At 34.5% G+C, this 27,014-nt stretch overlaps 1 protein-coding gene across 1 annotated transcript in view; it reads right to left on the bottom strand.

The window, feature by feature from the left end:
* Robo2 (roundabout guidance receptor 2) overlaps nt 1-27,014 on the bottom strand; it is a 1,066,805-nt gene that overhangs the window by 19,160 nt on the left and 1,020,631 nt on the right. Inside the window, 6 exon segments of the mRNA XM_090347905.1 lie at nt 4,765-4,970; nt 9,627-9,708; nt 9,711-9,886; nt 20,777-20,933; nt 24,540-24,665; nt 25,072-25,353. Of these exon segments, the coding sequence (XP_090204031.1) occupies nt 4,765-4,970; nt 9,627-9,708; nt 9,711-9,886; nt 20,777-20,933; nt 24,540-24,665; nt 25,072-25,353 (1,029 nt within the window).

The following is a 27,014-nucleotide window of genomic DNA, read 5'->3' on the forward strand; positions in this document are numbered from 1 at the left end:
ACCTGCTAAGTAAAATCTTCAGCTATAATTGTCTTTGGTCAAATTAATCCAAGTACTGACCTCTACATAGATGTAGAAAGATTTGTCTAGTCTCTAATTTTCTTCACTCAAAGAGATTTAATATGCCACAATTTCAATACATTCCTCACAGAGAGAAGAATTCATTGTATATAGAAAAATCAACTAAGCAGGTCGCTGGTGGTACATGCCTGAAGTTGTAGCTATGCTTATCTCCAATTAATTAAAAATAAAATTAGAAGTGGAGGTGTGGCTCAAGTAGTTGATTAGCAGCATTGAGTGAAAAAGCTAGACAAAAGCATGAGGTACTGAGTTCAAGTCTCTATACCAGCAGACAAAAAGAATGCACAATAGAAAAACAAAAACAAAAAAACAAAAGAAAACCCTCTTTTGAGGGATGTATGTTACCTGTTTAGCTACTTCATTCAGAAATATTTGGGCGCACGCGTGCGCACGTGTTTGTGAGTGTGTGTCTGTGTGTGTCTGTGTGTGTGTGTTTTTTTTACTGTTAAACTGTGAAAATATATATCAATTTACTTTTAAAGATAGCATATCCTGGGCTGGGAGTTTGGCCTAGCGGTAGAGTGCTTGCCTAGCATGCACGAAGACCCAGGTTTGATTCCTTGGCATCACATATGTAGAAAAAAGCAGGAAGCGGAGCTGAGGCTCAAGTGGTAGCTCTATCCTTGAGAAAGTCCAAGGACAGTGCTCAGGCCCTGCGCTCAAGCCCAGGACTGACAAAAAAAAAAAGATACTAAATCCGTGGGGGTTATGTAAAACACTATTGTTTTTAGTATTATTTCTGAAATTTCCCTTCATATTAATCTTATTTCTTTTTAATATTTCTGCACTAGAGACAATGCTTCTGGTTAAAATTGTTGTGGCCACTGTTGTGAAATCAGTGTGGTCAAGTCAGATAATGAGTCTGCCAGGTTTTATTGTTTTCAGAATGATGTGGTATGAGAATTCTAGTGAAAAGCTCTGAACACAGAATATGCACACCCTCAAGTTCCCCTCAGATCTTTGTGTGTGGTCCACCATCCCGACAACTTTTTCATTTTTTTATTAAATGAAATAATACTCACTATTGATCATACATTTTGTGTTCACTCAGGCAGTGAGAATCTTGGCTACACTTGCAGGATAGTTTTCTCCTTTCTTCTCTTCTGCTGCTTTTTGTTTCTTTTTCATGATGGTGTTATTAAAGTCAAGAAGCACTTACCTATGCCTCTCTATGGAAGTTAAGGAAGGAAGTGTTGAAGATTTTCTCCTCCCTCTTACTGGGGCATACTAGGTTGAGCAATGAGGAGAAAGTATTGCTTTCAGATTCCTGGACACTGAAGCAATTCTATGTTCATTTTCTAGAACCATAACAAAGTTTGAAATGCTATAATAGTAATACTTGTATTTCTAACATCAAAAAAATTCATCTCCTAGACATAGATAAAGATTATAATCTGGCTCATGTTTGTGGGCCTTACCTACTATGAGATGTGGTAAGGAAAATTATAATTTAAGGTTAGCTCTGGCATAAACTTATCAAAATCCTTTTGCAGCCGACAAGATGACAAGTGTTTGACTGGCATTCTAGCTTATACAGAAGCATAGGTAAAAGGATGGCAGTCTGAGGACAGGCTTTGGCAAAAATTTTAGATACTATCCTCAAAAATCACTAAAACAAAAGAGATTGGGTGACATGGCTAACGTGGTAAGAAACCTGTCTAGTAAGAATTAGTATCAGAGTTCCAGACTCAGTACTTCCAAAACAAATTAAAAATCAGTATTGTACAAATGGACTTTGTCTAAATTATGTTTCAGTGGTTAAAAGTAACCATCACAAATAATAGCAAAACATAAATTAGTAAGTTTGCAAGTACTTTTTATTAATGAGGTCGCAGATTTGGGAATTACTATTATTTTCATCCCATTCTAGCCTTTTTCATTCATGAATGATCATTTAAAAATTTAATAAATTTCTCATAAATTCCTTAAAAATTCTGCATAAAAATATGCAGACCCAATTTACATATCTCTTACAAAAAGGACTTAATAATTAATTAGTATATATATTTCCTAATGTTCCAGTTGTAGAGTACAATGCATTCAAATAAAATCTTGCCTGATTTTACATACAAGCTCATTAATTTTGTTCTTTGCTGTCAGTCTATTAGTTGGTTTCAGAGATTCAGGAAATTAAACCTGTTAGTTCTGTTAAAAAAATGGGCATCTGAGTAATGTAAAGGAAATCTATGTTGTAAATAATGACTACTTTACTTACACTACCAGCAAACTTAGAATTGTAAGTAATAACATAATTCTTTACTTACCATCATAACTGACCTAAATAACAACATCAAAAAACCACAGCAAACATCTGATCCAAGTGAACTGTTTGCTCGGATTTTTGTGTGATTTTTAATTTTTTTTCTTTTTGAAGTCTTGTTAGGTATCCTAGGGTATTCTCAAATTGCCAGTCCTCCTGAACTAGACTTCCAAGTGTTGAGACTACAAGTGTGTACCTCCACACTCATCTTATTTTTTTTTGTTACCTACCTCATTTAATACCGTTGTACTAGCCTTAAGTACAGGAGTAGACATTGATTTTTATAAAATTGGTTCAATATATGTGTGTGTGAGCCATACACACATAGACAAATACCTTTTACACATGCACACACTATCTACTCACCTATGTTTCTACACATGAGCTCATACATACTCTATCTACACTTACCATTTATCAACATTGTCACAGGAATGTATGTACTTTATAATTGCATGCACTGATATGCATATGTGTTCACACACCCAATCTCTCTCTCTCTATATATATAAATGTATATATACACACATTATATATATATATATATATATATATATATATACTCACTCACTCCCCCTATATATATCTTAAAAAATTAGAGCCTGGACCAGTTATTTTTCCTCAAAACTCACTTGGCTAGTTTAGTGTAAAGTGCAAGTTTTTCTAAGGAAATGATAAGTTTAAAGGACAAACTTATTGTGAAATACACACCTAAACAGTGAGATATTCATATATGGTCTTATTTAAGCAGTGAGTTCAAAAAGAGAAATTGTCTTTGTTTGCTTAGTAATGCAAGTGTCACTGGAATGAACATTACACTAGCTTGAAAAGTGCAAATTGCTCCAATTACTGTCATGTAAGTCAGACCAAACCATCCTTCCTAACAAGTGAGATTTTGGAAAAGTGTAAAATAGTATTTTCTTAATTTATACAACTAGTTTTCATCTTTGTCATTATCATAGTTAGTTAAAAAACATATCCTATCTTCCAATTTTACTGTATTCCTAATAGAAAAGACTTCATTACCATTAGTGAATTGTGCAGAAATATGCAGGATTTTACCCAAAAGGAGATTAAGCTAGAAAGTCAAGGCAGAGCGGCTTACTGTAATAATGCATTAATAAGTCATCTCTCTGTATTCAAAGATTTTAACTTCAGCTCTGTCACTTTCATTTAAATGTGGGTTTCAAATCATTGTAATATATCTGTAGGTTTTAAGTCTTAATTAGCCTACTAAGCAGCCCGGTGCTCATGCAAGAAGACAAAGTGAAGGGTAGACTTGGGCATCACACACTGGGTACTTCAGGAAGGGAGGAGAAGATAATTACAAGTAATAATGCTTCCTGCACTCTATCATACCTCATCAATTCCCACTTGCGTTTGCAAAGCTAAGACATAGGGTGTAATTCTGTGGATGCTGGGCAACTGTAAGAGTAAAAATAATGAAACAACACTTCTAAAATACTTTCCAGAGTAAGATATCATTAAAAGCAACTATGGAGTCTTTCTGTACTATATATGGTATTCTAAGACCAAGGGGATGCAAAGATCAAATCTAAGGCTGTGCCCTGATAGTCATGAAAGTGGCAGTGTGTGTGTGTGTGTGTGTGTGTGTATGTGTGTGCGTGTACATACGCGTGCACATGCACGTATGTGTAAGGACCCAAAGGAAAGATAACTAGATAAAAAGAAAGCTGGAAGTTTCTCACTATTCATTGTGTATATATGTGGATTCAAAGCATTCCAATTTCAGTCCTTGGAAATAGGTTATACATCAATGCTGGAATCATCATAAGGAGATTATAAACTAAAGTCTTTCAGTTGGTGAACAGGCAGGGGAAAGCCTTGAAAGTAAACAGAATAATTATACTTCTTGGGAGAGGAATAATTATTGGATTCAGCAAAATGAAATACATAAACATATGGTTTATCTCTCTATACATTTTTTTCCATTCTAAAAATAAGACTTTGTGAAACCAGGAAAGGCATATTTTGAAGCCTTGCTTATTTTCGTCAGTGAGTGATTTTACAGAGTGAAATATCAAGAGGCATTCTATGATTGCATTCACTGTGTATGTTGCTTCTGATATACAAAATATATCATCCTTAAAAGTCAAGTTTTTTTTTCATGTAAAAGACTTGGTTCCCTTGCAGAAAGAACTTTTCATAAAAGCCCTGGATATAATTGAGTTTTCTTTCATGTCTTTAAAGCTCTTTAAAATTCATGGAATTTCTTATCATTTTTGCAGCAAAGCAAAAAGTATTTCCAAACGCTTTTTGAATTTGGTGTTTAACATTAACATATTCAAAATGTTATGGAAATAGATGGAGTGGAATAACTCTTACATAAAAAAGCATTTGATTTTTGATGCATTTCAGTGTTGCAAATAGGTCAGTTATTCCTATTAAATCGGTGCTGTTACCTGTCACAGAGCTGTCTAGATTGTCCATGCTGGATCCAGGAGTGTGGTCTAGGGCTCTCAGGGGTCTGGGGATTTCTAAAGCTTCCTCTTCGTCATCGGCATCATCATCTGCAGCATCTGTTTCCAAATCGGAAATCAAGGCTCCGGACACATAACCTAATGGTGGAACGGGAGGCTGTGGAGGTTGATTATTGCTTTGAAGGTGCCTGGAATTTAAATTGGGGGGGGGAGGGAAGGAAACAGAGGAGGAGAAGTACATTAACAAATGCCAAAATTATAATTTGGATTAAATAGCATGCTATAATTACAGATCTTAACTTCTTTTGTATCAATTCTTTCTTCTAATTCTTATTTATTTATTTATTCATTTGTTTATTTTGTGGGTCATGGATCTTGAACTCGGCTTGGGCACTGTCCCTGAGCACTTCTGTTCAAAGCTACCACCCTACCCTTGAGCCAAGCCCCACTTCCCATTTTCTAGAGGTTAATTGGAGATAAGTCTCAGGTCCTTTTGTGCCTGGCTAACTTTGAACCTTAGTCCTCAAATCTCAGCCTGATGAGTAGCTAGGATTACAGACATGAACCACCTAGTAAAAGTAATCCTTTTTTCTTTTTTCCTTTTCAGTCCTGGGGCTTGAACTCAGGGCCTGAACACTGTCCTTGGGCTTTTTAAAGTCTAAGCTCTATAACTTGAGCCACAACATCACTTCCAGCTTTTCTATTTATGTGGTATGGAGCCATCGAACCTGGGTCTTTGGGCATGCTAGGCAAGCACTCTACCACTAGGCCAAACTCCCAGCCCTCTTTTAATTCTCTCTTGAAGTTGACAGTGCTTTTTGTTTTTAACCTTGCAGCAAAGAGAATAAACTCTAGGAGAGTATATTATCAAATAAAACTATTGAGTAAAAGTGTCTTCTATTAATACTGATAGGGTGAAACAGGCAGGAAAATACAAAGCCAGTATTTCTTAATCAGTAAGTCATACAAAAACACAAATAACAGTTGATTTTCTTATCAAAATGAATTGTTTTATTTCCTATTTAGTGTTTGGAGCTCTAAGAGAACCATTCTACTTGCTTGTGCAGATGAAGGAAAGATGCTCTTTGATGTACTAATTCCCTCTCACCCTTCCTCAGGACCTTTCCTAACAGAGAGAGGAATTCTTTTTACGTTTGTCCCTCACATTATCAGACTCAGTGGTTGTAATCATTTGCCAGTTAAGTGTGGACCAACTATTTTGTGTTTCAATTATTTCTCACTCTCTCACCTATCAAGTCTCTAACGGAGAAATAAGGCATCAAAGGAAAACTTTACTGTAGAGAAATAATTTAAATTTTAATCTTATAAAGTAAATAGAATGTACAATATTAGTCTTAGAAGAGATTTGATGATTTAGTTTAAAACTGTTTTGAATCTCTTCTGATCTATAAAATTTAAAAAATTGTTACTTGCCATTGTCACTAAAAAGTGAATGAACTACACATTTGTACATAATATTCTTCCATTGCCTTCATAGAAAATATTAGAAATATCACAATATTTGAAATATCACAATAGAATTAGAAAGAAGATGGCAACTACTTCAGAGAGATTGGAAATATTTCTTAATCATTTTTATTATTGGCTTTTAAATAAAAGATCCCAGACTACTTTTCTTCTCTTTAGAATTTTGTGTGAAAAACATTTTATTTTTTCAAGATGTTGCTTAGTATTCTTCTCCCAATCATATACTCTAATACTAAAAGTATCCTAGCTCTTTCAGTGTTTTAAAAACAACTTTTAAAATACTAGGTCTGGATACTCATCCAATATCATTAGACCATCATCTGCAATGTGAAAGATTAGGAATTTGAAGCCCCAAATAGTTCCTTTACATTCATCAAAAACCATTAATTAAAAAAAATCTAGAAGAAAAGCAAATTTCTTTAAATCCTACTCTCAGCCCTGAGCACTAATGAACACATTTTGTCACTTGTATGGTGTTAAGTTTTTCTTGTGAATTGATGATGTAGAAGTCAAGTAATGGGTAAGAAGCTGCAAGGTAATCTCTACACACCTGTGAATTTCTCTTGCAAGACAAGGGATTTGGTTTGGGAAAGCATGGGATGGATTAGACCAATGTGTTAGCACTGTTAGCATCTCTTGATGAATAAAGAAATTATATTAAAAATATCCTGAAATACTGGGCTGGGAGTTTGGCTTAGGGGTACAGTGCTCGCCTAGCTTGCACGAAGCCCTGGGTTTGATTCCTCGGTACCACAGACATAGAAAAAGCCAGAAGTGGAGCTGTGGCTCAAGTGGTAGAGTGCTAGCCTTGAGAAAGCTCAAGAACAGTGCTCAGGCACTGAGTTCATGCACCACGACTGGCAAAAAATCTTGGAATATAAATGAGGATATACCACGTTCATATTGTATAGTGAGGCACTGTTTCTACTCTTCATGGATCATCACATGCAGAATTCCTGAAAATGTTTGTTAGTGTTCCTGTGGTGCTGATGGTCAAACCACATAAAAAGTCATATCCAAACCAGATTAGTCACGGACACATGTCGAGTCACAACATCCACTTAAGTTAACTAAAGCATTCTGGAACATGGAGTAAAGAAAAAAGGGTCTGGAGATTTTTTTGAGTAGATGAATATAAACTAATCTGTTCATTCCTTAGGGAATTCCTTTTAAGCTCTTACTAAGTGAGCCACCTCTTCTAAGTAGGGAAAGATATCAGTCAATAAACAACTCAGCTGAAAATTCTAGCCCTTGGAAACCTGTAGCAGCTAATAAAACTTGGGTTATTTGCTAAGTACTTACTATACAAGTATCATCATTATTATCACAAATTTATGACATATAATAAAGGGTTTAAGCTTGACCTGAGAGAGGAGGCTCTTTTCTAGCATATCTGGAAAGAAATCTCTGGGTTGGCAAATAAACAGGTTTTGTTTACCTTGAGGCCTTAGGCTCACAGATATGTTATAGTGAAACTCTCAATCAGACAATATTAGCTTGATCTTTGCATGTGTTGAAGACTGAAGTCAGTCATATTGGCAGTCAATGATCTATGTTACAGAACCTAAATGAAGCCTATAGTCCTCAGAGCTTTCCATGGTTGGCAATACTCCCTGAGTCAATCCTTACTAAGAAAACAATGAGCAAAACTTCACTGAAAAAAGACCATTTGAAATCATGCTTTTGGAATTTTCCTGGGACCAACATTTCTTCTTTTTTACCTGATTTAAATCAATATCTTTTTAGTCCAATAAACTTTGAATATGAATACTTGAATTTCAGAATCATGTTGGTTGGAGACCACAGCAACTTGTATTTGTATTGTAAATAAGAAGATCTTAAAATCTACTCTAATTCATGTGTGCATATGTCTCTCTCTGGGTGTAGTGTGTGCTAAGCAATTTGACCGAGGCCATACAGTTATTAGGATAAGTTAACTTCCATGAAAACGTCTCATTATGCTGTTCTCAGTCAAATTCCAGACTAAATAATCAGAATGTGTCTGGAGTTTGAATCTGTGTGTGAATATATTCTTAGATGCAGAAAAATTTGAGAAATAATGAACCACAGTCTTTTAAATTACTTAATTGCTTGGTGTCATAACTAATGAACTCAATCCTATCATTTATCAAGCAATTTCAATATTTTATAAATGTGGTTTAATGTAGATTTCTGATTAAGAGTAGTTGGTTTCTATTAAGAAAGTATCTGGTCAGGAATTGATTTTTTACCCTAATAAAGCATATTTAAGATTGATTTAATTATAATTTTCATTTCATTATCTTTTTCTATATAGAAATAGCTGAATTTTCAAAACAAGTAGCTTGTCACAGATGGCTCATGGCCATAATCTGTGCTAGTCAGTAAACTGAGATCTGGAAAATCAGTTCAAGGACAGCCTGGGCAAAAAAGATTCACTAGACTCCATCTTCAAATAGCAAGCAAAAAGCAAGGTTGGATAGGGTTCAGCATCAATTAAATTCCATTACAACCAAAAATAATGATAGTAGTAATGATTAATACTGTCAATGGTACTTATCTCATTATCAACTCATTTCCATAGTTACAACTATCAAAACAAGCAAATATTTCTTTAAAGACATCAGGCCCAGGGTGTTAATAAGCACAGTATACATGGTGAGATGTGTTTCATTTACTAAAGTTGAGGTTTATATACTACTATATCAATGAAAATAAGAAGAAGAACACTATAAACATATAAGAACTGGTCTCATTTGTACTTCTGCATCCTTTTACAGGATATCTTGTTAAATTTCCATCTACAGTGTGTAAAAGTTTGCAGATTGATTAATTAAAGGAATCTTGGATGGTTGATCTCTTCCTGAGCTACTTTGGTATGCTGTTTATACTGATTTGTTTATACTTATTTATTTAAGTCATCCTAAAGAAGGTCTTCTCTCCTTTATATTAACTGACAGTGTCTGTAAATGATTTATAGAAACAGATTTACATATTAATAACCATATATAGAATTAATCACAGGCACTTTTAAGAATCCAAAAAGGAATCCTTTCTTATATCATTAAAAAATGAGTTCAAGGACAAGCTAATTGAAAGTAAATGATAAATTAAGAACAATTCAAGTATAGTCAAAAGTACTTTAGATTAAAACCAGTCAAAGTTTTTGCTCCTAGTCATTCTCTAACTAGGTATGTGACTTTGATCAAATTTTTTAAAACAAAATCAGTTCTACAGTCTATTTTTTATATCATGATTATGGCATACACAAAGACATTTTTAATTTTTGTATATTTGAGAGGTGTAAAGCAAAGTTTGCATTTCTTTTTTTTCTTTTTTTACAAGCATGGGTCCCTTGACTTAGTGAGAGTATTTACCATGTTTGTTTTGCTATGTCAAACTGATAAGCTCTGGTCAGCTCATCCAGGTGTGCCTGCAACATGGGTTGAATCTCCTCCGTGGTGATGGAGTAAGAGTAGCTGTGGACTGCTGCCCAAAAGAGATAGCAGGAGAGGAAGCCACGCCTCGCACAGGAGGTGTTGGGACTCGGTCATCATCTTCTTCTAGTTCATCTTCCATACCCTGGTGTAAGTATGTCTGCACTGGTAACGGTGGGCACCAGCTGTCACTGTCATAGCTGGAAGTAAACAAGGAAAAGTGCATGTCGATACACACATGTTAGAGTACAATTACACTGGCAGCAAAGAGCAATCATATGATGTCTAATTCGTTCCTTGAGCATACTTCCTTGTGATCGTGTTGCTTGAGTTACCATAGTAAATCACATGGCTTTTATCTCAATTTCCATTTGCAAGTTACATCTGGTATTGCCATATTTCAGTTAATTCTTAAAGACCTTATTTGCTAATTGTTACCCCAAGTCTAAAGAACATTAACTTTGCACTGAAGTTATTCATGTGAAAACACTAAATTGCTAATTAGAAACAATTAATGAATTTCCACTTATAGATTTAATTACTTCCTTTTATTCATCTTTACAAGACAACAAAATATGCCAATAGAGCTGATTGATTAAGAAGTATTGGGAAAGATTATCTCTTCTTCATCTATACAACTCTATCTTCCCATGTGACTTACCAATCATAAATAATGATATATTAAGGCTGGGAGTTTGGCCTAGTGGTTAAAGTGCTTGTCTAGCATGCACGAAGACCTGGGTTCGATTCATCAGTACCACATACATAGAAAAAAGCCAGAAGTGGTGCTGAGGCTCAAGTGGTAGAGCTCTAACCTTGAGAAAGTCCAAGGACAGTGCTCAGGACCTGAGCTCAAGCCCATGACTGGCAAAAAAATGATATATTAAAATTTTAATTTTCTATTGCTTCATTCTGCAAAGTTTCTTAGTAGAGACACGTTTTACCTACAATATTATCTAAATTGTAGCATTTCTATTTATATCTAATCAGTAATCTTACTATTTTTAGAATACTAATGATCATTCACACTATATTGAGAAGAGACTCAGCCAGGCACGGTGGCTCACACCTGTAATCCTAACTACTCAGGTGTCTGAGATCTGAGGATCAAGGTTCAAAGCCAGCCCAGGCACTAAAGGACCTAAGACTTTTATCTCCAATTAACCTGTAGAAACCAGAAGTGGGGCTTGGCTCAAGAATATGGCAGTAGCCTTGAGCTGAAGACCTCAGGGACAGTGCCCAAACCAAGTTCAAGCCCCATGACCACAGAGAGAGAGAGAGAGAGAGAGAGAGAGAGAGAGAGAGAGAGAGAGAGAGAGAGAGAGAGAGAGGGAGGGAGGGAGGGAGGGAGGGAGGGAGGGAGGGAGGGAGGGAGGGAGGGAGGGAGGGGGGAGGGAGGGAGGGAGGGAGGGGGAGGGAGGGAGGGAGGGAGGGAGGGAGGGGAGGGAGGGAGAGGGGAGGGAGGGAGGGAGGGAGGGAGAGAGAGAGGGAGGGAGGGAGGGAGGGAGAGGGAGGGAGGGAGGGAGGGAGGGAGGGGGGAGGAGGAGAGGGAGAGGGAGAGGGAGAGAGAGAGAGAGAGAGAGAGAGAGAGAGAGAGAGAGAGAGAGAGAGAGAGAGAGAGAGAAACAGACAGACAGAGAGACAGACTTAAACATAAAGTAATACTACTGCTGGATATAGTCATTTTATAAATTCAATCTCTTAAACATACCTTAAATATTTCACCTAACTTCAAGCCTATTTGCCTAATATATCAGTGTCTTCATTGTACCCATTAGCTTTCTATGCGCTATCATATTAGCAGAATCTCATTATTTTCTTCCCCCTCTACCTTTGATACAGGCAGCAGGATTTTGTTTCTGGCATCATCATTCATAGCACACTTACACTTTAAGTGATTTAGAAGCATTAACTAAAGAAACAGTAAAATTTGATAGCTGAGCTTAAAGGTATTTTTCTAACTGTTCAACATATTTTTCTATCTTGGTTACCCTCTATGTTCCCCAACACCAGCCAGCTCTTGCATTTATTTCTAACTTCTGGTTCTGTAGCTGATTGCTCTCATATTACACACATTGTGTGTAAATTGTTACTTTTCTTTAAGATTCACTTCCTGTATCATCATTTTTCTCTGTTCTTCATATGAAATGTACTTCAATTCCATAATACTTGGAGGATATTATGTTGGGCATTTTTTTTTGCGGGTCCTGGAGCTTGAACTTTGGCCCTGGGAGCTGTCCCTGAGCAATTCAGCCCAAGGCTACCACCCTATCCCTGGGCCTGGGCATTGTCCTGGAGCTCTTCAGCTCAGGCTACCACCCTGACCCTGGAGCCACAGCCCCACTTCCAATTTAGTGATTAACTGGAAATAAGAATCTCATTTTCTTTAGTACTCAGTCTGCCTTTGTACCTTGATCCTCAGATCTTAGCCTCCTGACTAGCTAGGATTCCAGGAATAAGTCACCATGCCCACTACATTTGGAATTCTTTTTGTTCATTTCTTTGTCTTTTATCTCCCACTATTCTGACATATCTGTAAACATAAAGTTGATCATTTCTTTCATGATGTTTCTACAACCTAGTTAGAGTGCCTGGCACATGAACAATATTCATTAAAGATACTAAAGATAGAATGAACACTACAAATGAATATACCTAATCTTGAATTCTCCTGCAAACTATAACTTCAAATATTTGGATGACTTTAACCTGAGTATTTGAGTATTTTTGTTTCTCCTTTATTAAGCTGAATTTATCCCAAAAATGTTCATACAGATGCTTATAACAGCTTTGTTCTTAATTGCCGAGGTTTTGAAGTAAGATGCCTCTGAAGAAGGGCATATAGATAGTGTAGCACAGGCAGACAGTAGAATACTGGTCATTGTTTAAAAGAAATGAGTATACAAGGGTTTTCAGAGGGAGAGGGGAGAGGGAAAGTGGGAGAAAAACATGAGAAGGGCTATCAGTGTTCAAGAAGTAATGAACCCACAACCTGATGAATGGAATCTGTCTAAGTGTTAACTCAACAATAAAATACAATTAGGAAAAAAAAAGAAATGAGTTTTCCAGATATGACACAGCAAGGAAAGAACTTAAGTACAACTAATTAAGTAAAAAGTCAGGCCAGGAATTTGGCCTATTTGGTAGAGTGCCTGCCTAGCAAGCATGAAAACCCTGGTTCGATTCCTCAGTACCACAAACATAGAAAAAAAGCCAGAAAGGTGTTTTGGCTCAAGTGGTAGAAAGCCCAAGGACAGTGCTCAGGCCCTGAAGTCAAGACCCAGAACTGGTAATAAAAGTCAACCCAAGAACATACTAAATCCACTAGCACAACGATGTCCTTTGCAGCACTATTTACCATAGCAAAGATATGGAACCAACCCAGACGTCCCTCAGTTGATGAGTGGATCAACAAGATGTGGTATTTACACACAATGGAATTTTATGCTGTTGTCAGAAAGAACGACATTGCCCCATTTATAAGGAAATGGAAAGACTTAGAAAAAATCATATTAAGTGAACATGGAAACATAGGCTCAATGCTTTCCCTCATTTGTGATTTTCACGTGCTTTATACATTAGAGATTACAGATATCCTTTAAAGAAAAGACTTGTAAATAATGTCCATGATCTACTCTATTGGATAGATTTGCTACTATAAATTTTTCTAATCTCTTTTACCACCACTTAAAATTGTGCACAAAAATATTAGGATGGTCAAAAAGACATTTATTACTTTTAACTCTCCTATACCGTTAAATAGGCTTAAATTTCAACCTGCTTCAGCCCTTGCAGTTCATTAGCAATTTCTTAAACTAAGCTGTGTTTGCTCCCATATCTTTGTGCTTTTAACATTTTCTAGCTCATTATATTTGTTTACAGATGCAATTTCTTTCAAATAAACTTTTTTACACTAACTTTCCCTATATTAATCTTATAAACCCTTCAATCTGCCAGCTAAATTCTTTATCTTTAATATTTCCTTGAAAACATCAAACAATAATCTTATGTTTTTCTTCTGAATAGAACTGTACTGACAGTATATTTCATATTCATTTTAAAATGGATTATACATTTCCAATGTTGGTTCTTTTAACTGTTTAGTTTAATATAGTGCCCAGCACATGTTAATGGTTTGTTTGCCTCAAGGGTACTGAATGTATTTTATTATCTTGAACTCTTGACTTTTAGTTGTGTTAATAACATAATCTCATACCACTAAATACAGGCTCTTAGAAGTATTTGTTGGTTTGAACTAAAAACACACAAATTACTTCATTAGTAAGAATGTTTACATTACTTAAATTATTTATTTGAATTCAAAGGCCATATTAAGTGAAGCAAAAATATACATTCAAAATATACATTTAAAAATTAATCACAAAACTTCATTTTTTCATTATTGAATATATTTGCCATCATACTTTATCAGCAATTACAATTAGATTGACTCTATAAGAATTGTTCAGAAAAAACAAGTACACATTTGGTGCCAAAAAACAATTGGTTATAATTTCTGTATTTACAATGGTTTATTGCCAAAGATCTTTTTTCTATATATTTTTAATTGTAATTAATAGAAGGGTTACATTATATTCACCAGATAGAAGGTGCATTGCTTTCACATACATTGATACCCTTTCTCATGTCTTGGTCCCAATTTCCCTCCCCTCACCCCTGCCCCTCATCTTATATATTTAAATACATTCAGTCTTTCAAATGGAAGTTATCATTACTTCTTAAATTTCCCTACTCCATGAGTACTAAACTCTTATTTTTTCTAAAAATATAATGAAGGTATACGTATGGAATAAAACAAATAACATAAGAAAAAGGAGAAGAATATGTATAGGTAACATTTGTTAATGTACTATAAAATTATGTCATATTATCACCATTTGTCTCCTTAATAGTGGTAACCAAAATTCTACACTTTTTCAGGACCAAGCTGAAAAATGTTCATGACTCAAAGAGGTTAAAACCAAAAAAGAAAAATGAGAAGCAAGGAAACATAAATGAAAAGACCAGAAGAAGAATATAATGAATAGATAAAGTAAGATTGGGATATCGTGTATTTTATAAAGTGGCAGAGAGTTTTTCATCATCTCTGTAGCATCATTTCCTAATGCCTTCCAGAGGGAACAAATACTTAGGTTTCATTCCGTTTGTGAAGAAGGATAAGAAGGTAATAGATGACTCTATAAAGTTTATGAAAAATATAGCTCTGTTTTTATAGCATCCTCCATACTCTGCCAGACATGTACATCATATTTGAGAGATAGAATTTCAACTTTTTCTTCAAGTAACATTTACAAAGATCATAAAAATGCTTCTAATGACAAATCAAAGTTGTTTTGGCCAATCTTTCTGGGGAAAGCACTTGTTCTTTGACATTCTGTCAGTGAAGTAGAGGCATCATATTATCTATCTTCCTTTCTAAATAATAATAAGGATGACAGAAAATCAATGTCACATATGAACTGACTTGTTAAAGGCCAGATAAAAATACCAAATTACTTATAAAAATTCAATGAAGTTCAAAATCTGAAGAACCTTGTCAATGTTAAATTTTAATAACAGAGCCAAACTCCAATTATTTAGTTACTACTCATTTCTTCCTAGCACAACAAATATCATAAAATGTACTGTAGTTATAGTGAAACTAACATGTTTGATGTATTTTGTCAAATTGAAGATATCATATGGAGAGAAAATCTACGATAATCATTTAACTTTTCATTGGGTAATTCTTTGATAATTTTAAGTATTTAGTATTGCAGAGAAAAAAGGAATACTCAGAAAGAAAATATAATACAAAAAATACAAAAAATAAAAATTAGAGACTGTATTTAAACTGTGTAGACTTTCAGCATGCTATATCTCCCAATTCTGCCTTTTTACTCCTTTCTAGTCTTTGTCATGTTCTTGTCAAATGTCATTTTCACAATACCAGCCACTCTGCTGCGATAGTCCATACCTTATCCACTTGTGCCAGCCACTTGTAATTCATCATCTATGGTCAAATATCAGAATCCTTCTATGGCATACAAGAATTCACAATTAACCTTAAGACACCTTTTCAGATTATCTCCTGCACTACATAGGTTTAAAACTCAGCAAAGCTCTTTCTACAAACTGATGGCTGAAAGGTGCAGATAAGCAATTAATATGCAATGTGGTGAGTCACATTACAGAAGGTAAGCTTGAGGAACAAAAGGAAATAAAAAAGGCAAATAACCTTAACTTGAATAAAGTCTGCAACTTAGGACTAATGAGACTATTTTTTCTCTATGTTCTCATTTTATACCATACTTAATTTATTTTTTTGTGTGATTAGGGGAATTCTTTCCATTTGTACAGTGAATTATAACCCACAACACTGTATTTTGTGTAGTTGTTGGTTAACAATTTATTCTAGTGCACGAGCCAACTTAGAGATTTCTAATTATAAATTTATTCTAGTGCACGAGCCAACTTAGAGATTTCTAATTATACTTTCTTCTTTTTTCTGAGTGGGTGACTGGCTTTGTGACAGCTTCTCTATTCTGTGTACTATTATTTATAAAGAAATAATTCTGATTTATCGGAACACTGGATTGCTTTAATATTCACTTAGTTTTTACCAGTTTATGTAGCATGTGGGATTATGCCTTTCTGGGACAAATATATGTAATGTTCAATTAGAGCTTGAAGAACATTGTGCATAGTGGGGGAGTGTCCTCTCTCTCTCTCTCTCTCTCTGTCTCTCTCTCTCTCTCTCTCTCTCTCGCACACACACACACACACACACACACACACACACAATCACACACACATATCACAACTGTAATATTAGCTACTCAGGATGCTGAGATTTGAGGATCATGGTTGGAAGCCAGCCTGGGCAGGAAAGTGTCTGAGACTTTTATCTACAAATTATCAACAAAATACAGAAGTGGAGTTATGGTTCAATTAGGAGAACACTAGACTTGAGTAAAAATGCTCAGACACAATGCCCAGGCCCTGTGTGTGTGTATGTATGTATTTCATATATTACTTTATTGTTTGTTAGAAATTATAATAACAAATATCTATATATCACTTTTAATGCAGCACAAGTATTGTCGATAGAAATGCAAGTTAAATAAAAAACTCTAATGTATTCACATTTTGACTACAAAGAAAACAATAATGAATTACAAAGTTTCAAACAAAAACATAAAAGGCATTCTATAGAAGATGTTTCTGTGAGATATTTACTGCAGTATGGCAGTTCCTCAAAAGACTAAACATAGAGCTCCCCTATGACCCAGCAAGTCCACTAGTTGGCATTTACCCAATCATACTAAATCCACTCGCACAATGATGTTCATTGCAGCACTATTTACCATAGCAAAGATATGGAACCAACCCAGATGTCCCTCAGTTGAGGAGTGGATCACCAAGATGTGGTATTTATACGCAATGGAATTCTATGTTGTCGTCAGAAAGAATGACATCGCCCCATTTGTTAGAAAATGGAAAGACTTAGAAAAAAATCATATTAAGTGAAGTAAGCCAGACTCAAAGGAACATAGGCTCAGTGGCTTCCCTCATTTGTCATAATCAGTAGAAACCTTGGGCTCTACTAGCAGAGATTTATAATAGAATGAAATCTAGATACATAAGGCCATATAGTATGACTAAATGAAAGGACCTTCAGGATATAGAAACAAAAGCCATATAATGAGTGATTCTTGTCCTTAATGTACTATGTTATCTCTCATCTCTTTTGATGTCCCTTGGTTATCTCATATTGTTACAGTATTTTACCTTGTTATCTGATATATTGGATATATTTGTATTTTGTTATTTGAAATCAGATGGGGGGGAACGAGATGAGGGGTAGGGTTGGGGAGAGGAAATGGGGACCAAGACATGAGAAAGGGTATCAATGTATGTGAATTAATGCACCCTCTATCTGGTGAATATAATGTAACCCTTCTATTAATTACAATAAAAATATCTGGAAAAAAGAAAAATAATATAATTTCAAGTAATATTTTCTGTTTTTCCACAAGAATTACATATTATAAAGCATAAAAATATAAATAACATGCCAGGTAAATAACGTAATTCTTCAAATTGATTTTAATTTGTTCTGTCACATTGATTTTTCTTGTGGTTTTACTAAAAACAACTGAAATAAGAACTTATATGTTTTATTTTAAAAAACTGAGACCAAATAATAAGAAATTGGAATTTTGATATTATATGATCATTATTTTTAGTAAGAAATCTGCTAGACACTAGTGATGCATTCCTGTAATCCTAGCTGAGACCTGAGGATACCCACTTGGAGCAAGCACAGGCAGAAAAGTAGAGACACTCTTAAATTATCAGAAAACAGGAAGTGGAGGTGTACTCAAAGTGGTAGAGAACTAGCTCGAGCACAAATCTGGTAGACAGCACCCAGGCTCTTAAGTTCAAGATCCATGACCAATGACACACACACAGACACACATGGACATACAGACACTCACATATATACACATACATACAAGAATAATAGTCACCTTGTTTTCCCCCCTTATCTGATTTCAAATAACCAAATACGTATAGACACAATATATGAGATAACAAGGTGAAATACTGTAATAATATGAGATAGCCAAGGGAAAGCAAAAGAAATGAGAAATAACCCCCTATCTGGAGGGGAGAGTAGAATATTTAATTTGTGTGTGAAATGCAATAGAGTTGCCAAACAATTTTGTACCTTTCTCTATTTTTTGTACTTTCTCTAAACCCTCTTTAACCCTTTCTCTTTAAACCCTAAACTGTGTTGCCAATTTTTTTTTATTTTGTCTGTATCAGAACCACATTTGTTCATCATCATTGTCATCATCAAAATACTTATCTGAATGGAAGACTTCAAAATTACATTTACTATAGTAGACACTGTGTCATGTCTTAGTCTATAGAAGCTATTATAATAAAAACACCTTTTGCTAGGTAATTCTTAAGCAATATGAATTTATTGTTCATAGTTCTCAAGGCTGTGCAGTCCAAGACTGAAGGACCAACAAACTTGATGTCTGATGAACGCTCATCCATCCATTGCTCCTAGAGGGTACCTTGATTTGTTTTTAATGGTCATAAAGGTCTCATCTCCCTGAGGCCTGTTGGATAAACACTGTCTCTCACATAAAAACTCCACTGCTGATTCTGGCTTACTTCACTTAGTATGATTTTTTTCCAAGTCTTTCCTTACAAATGGCGTGACATCTCTCATTTGTAACAATTAGTACAGGTGTAGGATAATCCTAGCAGTGGATCACAATAGCTCAATGACCATATAAGACCACTAAGTATAATGATAGGGAGTTTTCCTTTGTGATTATTGTGTTTAATGCTTCCATTCAAATAAATGACATTACTCCATTTGTAATTAAATGGAAAGACTTGGAAAAAATTTATATTAAAAAAGTAAGGCAGAGCAAATGGAACATAGGCTGTATGGTTTCCCTCACTTCTAATAACTAGAATATGTCTATAAATCTCCAAGTTAATCCAATAGATAGTAAAAGACAAAGAATTGCACTTGGACAAGATTAATTAAGCAGTATTCTAAAAATTTACAGTACTCCAAATATGTACAAGCAGCTCTATATTTTGAATTTCAATTTTCTAAAATGATTGTAGACTAAATATGAAACTGGAAGAACATATTATTTCATCAAAAAGTAAATATTAAAATAAAGTTAAGTTGATGGAGATGTTTTTTTCAACAGGTAACAAACATTCCTTATAGTTTATATGTTTGTAAAAGAGAATCAACCTGGAAAGAAATAAGGCATTTAAATTTCCCCAAATTTTGTGATCTGAGTTCATCATTTTATGCTTGTAAATTTTATGCTTGTAACTTGTAGGCTTGTAACAGCTCTACTATCACTTTCCATTCATTTTGTCAGTTCTATTTCACCATCCTCTAATTACAATCTTCAAAATTCAGATTAAGTCCTGTAACAATCTTTCCTTATCATATTTACATATCTGGCTTTTCTTTATTCAGGATTCCTTTGACACTGACATATTTATATTACTGATATAAATTATAATCACTTTTTAATTCAATTAGTTGACTCAAATGTGAATTTTTTGTGAAGTAAAACAATAATGTTATACACAAACAGACACTATAATCCCAGAGAGACAACTTGTAAGTTTAATCAATGAGATATTTATTTGAACAAAAATAAAGCCACTACGCATATGAAGTCGATGTTTTAATATGTAATTATTCCTAGGGAAAATTACAGTGAAGATAAAAACTTCTTATTTTCTATATTTTTAGTTTATATATAGGCCTAGTCCAAGTAAACAGCAGTCTGGAGAGTATAAGGAAGCCATTTGCACTTGAAATTATATAAATGGTAAAAAAAAAAAAGACCATCTTTTGTTTGCTTTTTATTGGAATAAAAATTATCTGTGGCTTTGTGTTTAAAATCAATTAACACTTAAACTAACAGGAAACAACTCTTGTGAGATGTTTTAGAAAGAATAGGAAACTTATTCACACTTAAAGGCTCTCAAAGGTAATTTTCCAACTTAAAAAGGTTTTGTTACAGAGTGTGCATTGGCTTGAACCTCTTTCATTGTTCCTGCCCCTAAATTCCCATCACAGGCGATGATTAAAGTTCTACCCACTGGCCAGGTCCCTACAATTATCCCATTGTGATGTCGCTCTACAGTGGCGCCCTGCTATGGCCAGACATCAAGTCATTAGAGAGCGGCCAGGGATGATGAAGAAGGTTATTTTAATTCCCTTTTCAACCCTTCTCAGGAGTGGCTCTTTAGTTCACCAAGCTGTGGGTACTTGCTTTCAAACTAACAAGCAATATTATAAATGGAGTCTTCATTATCATGATTGCAGACAATCTAAGGCACTTGAAGACCAAGGATTCACAGTCTGCATTATGTGCTGTTGTGTATCTATCAGCTAAAAATATATATTGACAGTACAAACAGTAAAAGGAGGGAAATGCAAAGAGGGTGGAAGGAAGGAAGGACAGGGAACAATAGAGAAGAAAATGCAGCCCTAGCCATTTTGTAGGTAAATCAAGTACTTTTACCCATTTTCTTGCTGTTCCACTGTGTAGTGTTCCAGCTCTGTTCCAGGAAGGGGCTGGACTGGGGGAGGAGGTAGAGGAACATTGGCCCAGGTTGATCCATTGTTTTTCTGTGGTTTTGAAGAGTTTTTAGTTTTCTTCTTTTTTCCACCTTTTCCACCTGAAAGTATAATGCATCCATTCAGACTTGCCGAATACCAAAAGAAACAGAGACTATCAGATGGAAAGCTGTATCCTATGTTTTCAAAATATTGGAGTCATAATGTTAAAGATGGTTAAAAAATCCATAAACAATGAAATAATATAATCAGAAAAACAGGATTCAAATCAGTCAAAATGATAGTTTCTTTCCTAAATACATTAGCTACAGAGCTGTACAAACCAAAATCATGCCTGCTGTATCCAAAACATATTTATTGATTTATTCTTCTCTGTTTCCTTTTTCATTGTTAAGTGAAATAATGGGCCGCAGAAAATTATTTTAAATGTCAGATTCAAGTGCATGTACAATGCCTTTTTGAAAATTCAGCATCTGAGGCTTCAGATCAGAGTTTTTCCACTCAAATGTACTCAATTAAAATAAATTTACTCAATTTAATATAAGAGAATAACATTTTTTCCTCAAAAGTCACCATTAAAAATCAATCCACTCTATTCTACAGAACTGTTGTCAATAAAAGTTTCAGTAATTTTCCTATATAGTGAAAATAGTTCTCAACTATATTCAATTATAACATTTTATAAAATTCCAAGAGGATATTAATAGAGTAATTATTTTCAGTATTATTTATAAAACACATTAAAACATGCACAAATCTGGGGGGGGGAAGCCAGTAGCAAATGAGCCATATCTCAGATTATATGGAGCTTACTGAAACATAAAACTATAAGATTATTTGTATAATGCTATGCTGTCAATTCTTCCAAAACTAAGAAAATAAAGCTTGTTTATAAAACACATGGGCCATAAGTGGACTCAGAGTTTAAATGGATATATCTGGGATATAAGGAACTACCATTAGTCCCACTATTTTCCTGAGGATGCCACTGAAGTACTTTCTGAATGATACACGATCCACATTCTCAAAGCAAGAGAAAAATTACAATTTACTATGCAAATTGCTTTACTAGATACCACTACGTGCCTGTGGGATCTGCCAGCGCAAACCGGAAATGTCTTAAGCCTCCAATAAACTATTCAAAAGACAAAACAAATCAAAAGCTGGGAGCAGGTCTGTGACAGAAGTACTTGGGTGTTCCCATTGAGCAAAAAAACACTTGGGGACAGCGCCCAGGCCCACCAGAGTTTAAGCTGTAGGACTGGCAAAGAAAAAAAAAAAAAAGAAACTACTGTTTCTAGAGTTTTGAATGCAGCTCTCAGACTTTTGTTTAAGACCTTCATTAAGGACATATATTCAAGAAATACATTCATTACCTACTGTTCTAAACACCAAATTTAAAAATATGTTCAGGAAACAAAATGATACACAAAGGGACTTTCTGAGGGCTTTTAAAGCAGTATCTATTTCCTCCAATTTAAAACAAGGACAACACCATCAGCAACAAACCCTATTGTCTCATTTGAACAGTCTGGGTAGGACTGTGCATACTCACATTCTCTTAGCAATGAGCTGAGTGGCCGAACCTTAATACAGTAGTGGTAATATAACATAAGCTGAAGCAGATCTATACTCCTTTGGGCCTGAATGTTTAGTAATGTGATCCAGTGCTCACTCCTCCTATTACTATGTGAAAAATGCCTTTACTGAGTGGAAAACAACATAGCTTCTAAGCCTTCAAATACATCTGATCCTTTTTCTTCAATGCAAAATATAGATATTTTGATTTTCTAGACTTATATGATTTATTCAGAAATTATGAAAATATCTTATTTTTTAGATGAAACGTATAGTGACTGAGGACATAGCTTTGGAGCAGGAGACTTCCCTAATGTGCATGAGATCTTCAGTTTAACCCTCTAACACTGCAATGCAAATTAATAAACATATGGCCTATTTTTAAAAGATATATTAAAATATTCAGTTATTGCTAAACACAGGTATATATATAAATATATATACACATGTGTGATTATAATTTCAGAAAGAATTTGAAACTTCTTCAGATTCATATTTTTCAAACTTCTCCATATTTATGTACTGAATAAACTGTGTTTCAAAGAAGGTAAAAAGTTAGCTCAATTAACTCAAAATGTTGTTTTGTTTATTACTGTGCTTATTTTAAATTGGTTACATTAGTGTGCACAAATTAAGGAAATCTTATAATATGCTACCATTAGCTAGCTTTTGGGAAGTTTGATCTTAAATTTAAACTTAGAAAACAAACCTATAGATATATAAATAGGAAAATGAAATATTAAACACGATTGGAGTATATACTCAATATTAAACTAAAAAGGATAATCACTTCACACTTAGCTATTGAAAAATGCTTTCTATCTCCAATTTAAGTAATTTTGTATTCAAATGTAGATGAAGTAGTTAATATAATTCCTAGATATATATAAATGTCACTCAAGAGATAAATGGATTCAAATAAAGTGGCAAGCACTATTGTGAAACCTGTTCTGCTTAAATTACTCAAAATACAACTTTTTAAATCCAATGGCAGTTAATCTATACAAAGTACTTAATGATAATTTCACAGGTATTATAGCATGCATGGCGTAGAATATGTAGATTTCTTTTTATTCATTTCTTGATCTTTACATATCTTTACTGAAATAAAAAGAAAGCCTCAGGAAAAAATACTTTTTTAATTATTCAGAACAATTGTTGGACTAATTATATGTAAGTGACAGCATAAATGACATAAAAGGTCATTCAAAAAGTTCCTGTATATTATTAAGCCAGTTTAAATTCATAACAGATGTTTAGAATTTTCTTGATTCTATAATGCATCAAATCCTACCAATAGGTAAGTGGAGAAAGTGACTCATTCTGGAGGGAAGAGAGAGTATTAACATTTTCAGTTTGAGATGGTTCTATCTCCTGAGGAAAATTAATTTAGTAAATGTAACCCTAATGATGTAAAATTCATTAACACTTTATGGCTTTTATGCCCAATAGCATGTGACATCCCATAGCACACTATAATGCTTTACCATTAAAATGAAGTTTTTTGAAAAACAAAAATATTATACAAACAATAGCACATAATCTGGATATGTTAAGCAAGAAGGGTCATAAAATCATTCAAAATATAGTTAGTTATCAGCCATATAATGTAAATATTATGGTTAAATATTATGGTTAGAAGTTGAAGTATATCCACTAAAATGACCTCATTTTACAAGTGAGAATGCAAAAATGCAGAAATTAACATCACTAGAAACCCTACAGGAAAAGTTTCCATAATTATTTTCATTTTACTTGAATTGAGCTTTTGTTATCAGTGACATAGAAATCCTCCATTATGATTTTCTCTTGACATATAAACAGGACTCAAGACAGAGCACATTTACCTGTTTTTTTGTAAATTAAGAATATTATTATAAAATGGCATAGTTTTCTCATAAATATATCTCAGTTCAGTTAGTTCATAAGAGTGACAGTGATTTTTATTATTCCTCCTCCCTCCGCCCAATCAATGCTTAACTTCGTTAGGATCAACTCCTCTTGTCACTTGAAAGATTAATGTCTGTTAGGGGGGTGTGAGCCAGTACTATTTCTTCATTGGCTATTAGGAATACAGGTCATATTCTGGTGACAAACAAAATATTTCACCTTACTGCGATGAGACCAACCTGAAAGACTGCCACTCCTTTCTGAGCTGTTGTGAGAGCTGGTGGTGCTGAAATCCTGTGACTGGTTGTGTGGCATTCTATTAGACAATCCCTCAGCCAATCGGTAGTCAGGGATGTAAAGTAAGGCTAAGGGTTAAAGGGCAGAGGTCATAGTGGCATCATGTGATTAGTTCACAGCACAAGCCCATGCAGAACATGCAGTTAGCAACTCAGAAAGCAGATGTAGGAAAGTGAAGGAATGTTTGGTCTATCCTATCCTCATGGAAGTAGAGATGATTGTTGATTATTAGCTGAAAAAAATAACTGCTGAAAAGAATGAAACTGATCAGTGTTGTTGTTGGCGGTGGAGCTGGCGATGGTGGTGGCGGTGGTGGTAAGAATTGTTCAAGGTATTCAATACATGCCATTATTAGTGTTTTAGTTTAGGTAGTTACCCTGGGAATGAATCACAAAATTGAACAACAAATACTAATCTCTACCTCATGCACAAATGGTGTGGAATTCACTTTTAAGACACAACAACCTGACTCACCATTGTTACCTTTGTTCTGATCAGGGAGAGAATATCCAAATCCCATCAGATCAGTTTTCTGCTGAATAGAACTTTTCCACTGTGGATCAGGCAGGTCAACAGCCAGTTCATGGATGCTATTGGAATGCAAGATCTGTGTCGTGGCATATGGGGTTGCCTGTGTTATTTGGCTGGAACTGTTGTATGTGGTTTTGGTAGTGAAGTCAATGCTACTGTAAATGGCTCCATCTGAGAGCATTGTTGCCGTTTTATCCCCTTGGCCTGGAACTGGTGGCAGTACATCTGTGATGAACATAGGGAAATGAAGCAATTTAACTATGCAGAGGATGACCAGAACTATCAGCACAGGAGATGAAAAATAATGTGTCACGCTGCACGTTTGCATTTCAGCTGAGTTGGGCTTCATGAGCCAATGAAGGGTAAATGATATACAACCATTGCCAAGCTATCAACCTCATGACAGGCAAGCCTACTGCTCGTCCTTCACATTTCACCGCTTAGCTCATCACTTCCGCCAATCTCTTCAAACACGAGTGAGAAGGTTGAGATTTTTTTTCACGATGGAAAAGCACTTTCAGTTGTTTCATCAGTTCTAGAGCCAAGTCTTAGCATGTTAGAGAAGCAATACCTAAAACGAATTCACAAATCATGGAGGCAAAAATCTCTTTCTACTTCACTCCAAATGACACAGTACAATTGTGGACTACTTGCATACATTGTCCCTAATTATACTTCTGATGATGAATATATATATATATATATATATGAAGTTTTAACTTGCCATTTACCTGATTTGATTTTATAGCTCCAGAAATGCAGAATAACTGATAGTAGAAAATGTGCTCTCTTTTCTTGGGTAACAAAGGAAAATTTTCATGAATAAATCATTTTCACAATACAGCAGGATTTAGCTTTAGAAAAGGCAATCTCAGTGATCAGTGAGTTTAATTTATGCTCTCAGCTCTTAGAAATGGAGAATTATAGTTTCACGTTGTAATACAGCAAGAGTAAAATTAAACTCAGGAACAACACAGAATATCAATCAGTCCATTTATCATTTTGGTATGCTGAATTACCTTTACATGATGCTTTATAATTTGGAGCTGCTACCTTTCTCCTGAACAGTTATGTTTTCTTTTTTCAGAGAATGAATCTAAGTGAAGTAAATCTCCAAAAATACTAACACTGGTTTTAATCACATAGAGTTAAAATAAATATAATTTATGGCTTTCCTTAAAAGTGTATGTTCTGATAAGTATCACTTCATAGAATATGATATCATCCACTTACTAGATTTCTAAACTATAGGAAATTTTCAACTAATTTAACAAACTTAGATTTAACAGTAATCAAATGATACTGGAATATAGCCTTATAGTTTTGCTTTGCAATTTATAAAAGCTAAAACTGTTCTTAGAAACAGTAATAAGAAATTGTAATATATGTTGTACATTGCATAATTCAGAATAACAGAAGGTTTTAAAATCTGGAATTTGAATTTGATTAGGCTACTTTGCTGAAGTATGGACTCTAAACAAATTAAAACCTGTTCTAATTTATAACATTTCAGTAGGTTGGATAAGCCAGTAAAATTATTTTCATATTTCAGAACTTCACACTTTCTTGTGCTAGTTTAGCTAAGTACTAGTCACAAATATGATGATGAATAGCATATTTAATTCTGACATACATTCATTATTTTAGTTTCAAAATCTTCAATTGTTTAATAATATAACTGACTTGGTGGAAATCAAACTTATTTGCATAGATGTTTACACTTTTGTTTCTGCTTCTTACATTCAATAATTCACTTGTGAACACGAGTTGAACGAAAATGGGATTCCAATTCATATACTGTGAATTTGAAATTCTCCAAAGCATTCCACTTCAATTACAATGTATTGATTTTTCCCCATGCAGAAATGATCGAAAGTAAGAAAATG

This window comes from Megascapheus bottae, chromosome 1 (assembly GCF_031878675.1).
Source record: "Megascapheus bottae isolate mThoBot1 chromosome 1, mThoBot2.hap1, whole genome shotgun sequence".
Classification (NCBI taxonomy): Eukaryota; Metazoa; Chordata; class Mammalia; order Rodentia; family Geomyidae; genus Megascapheus; species Megascapheus bottae.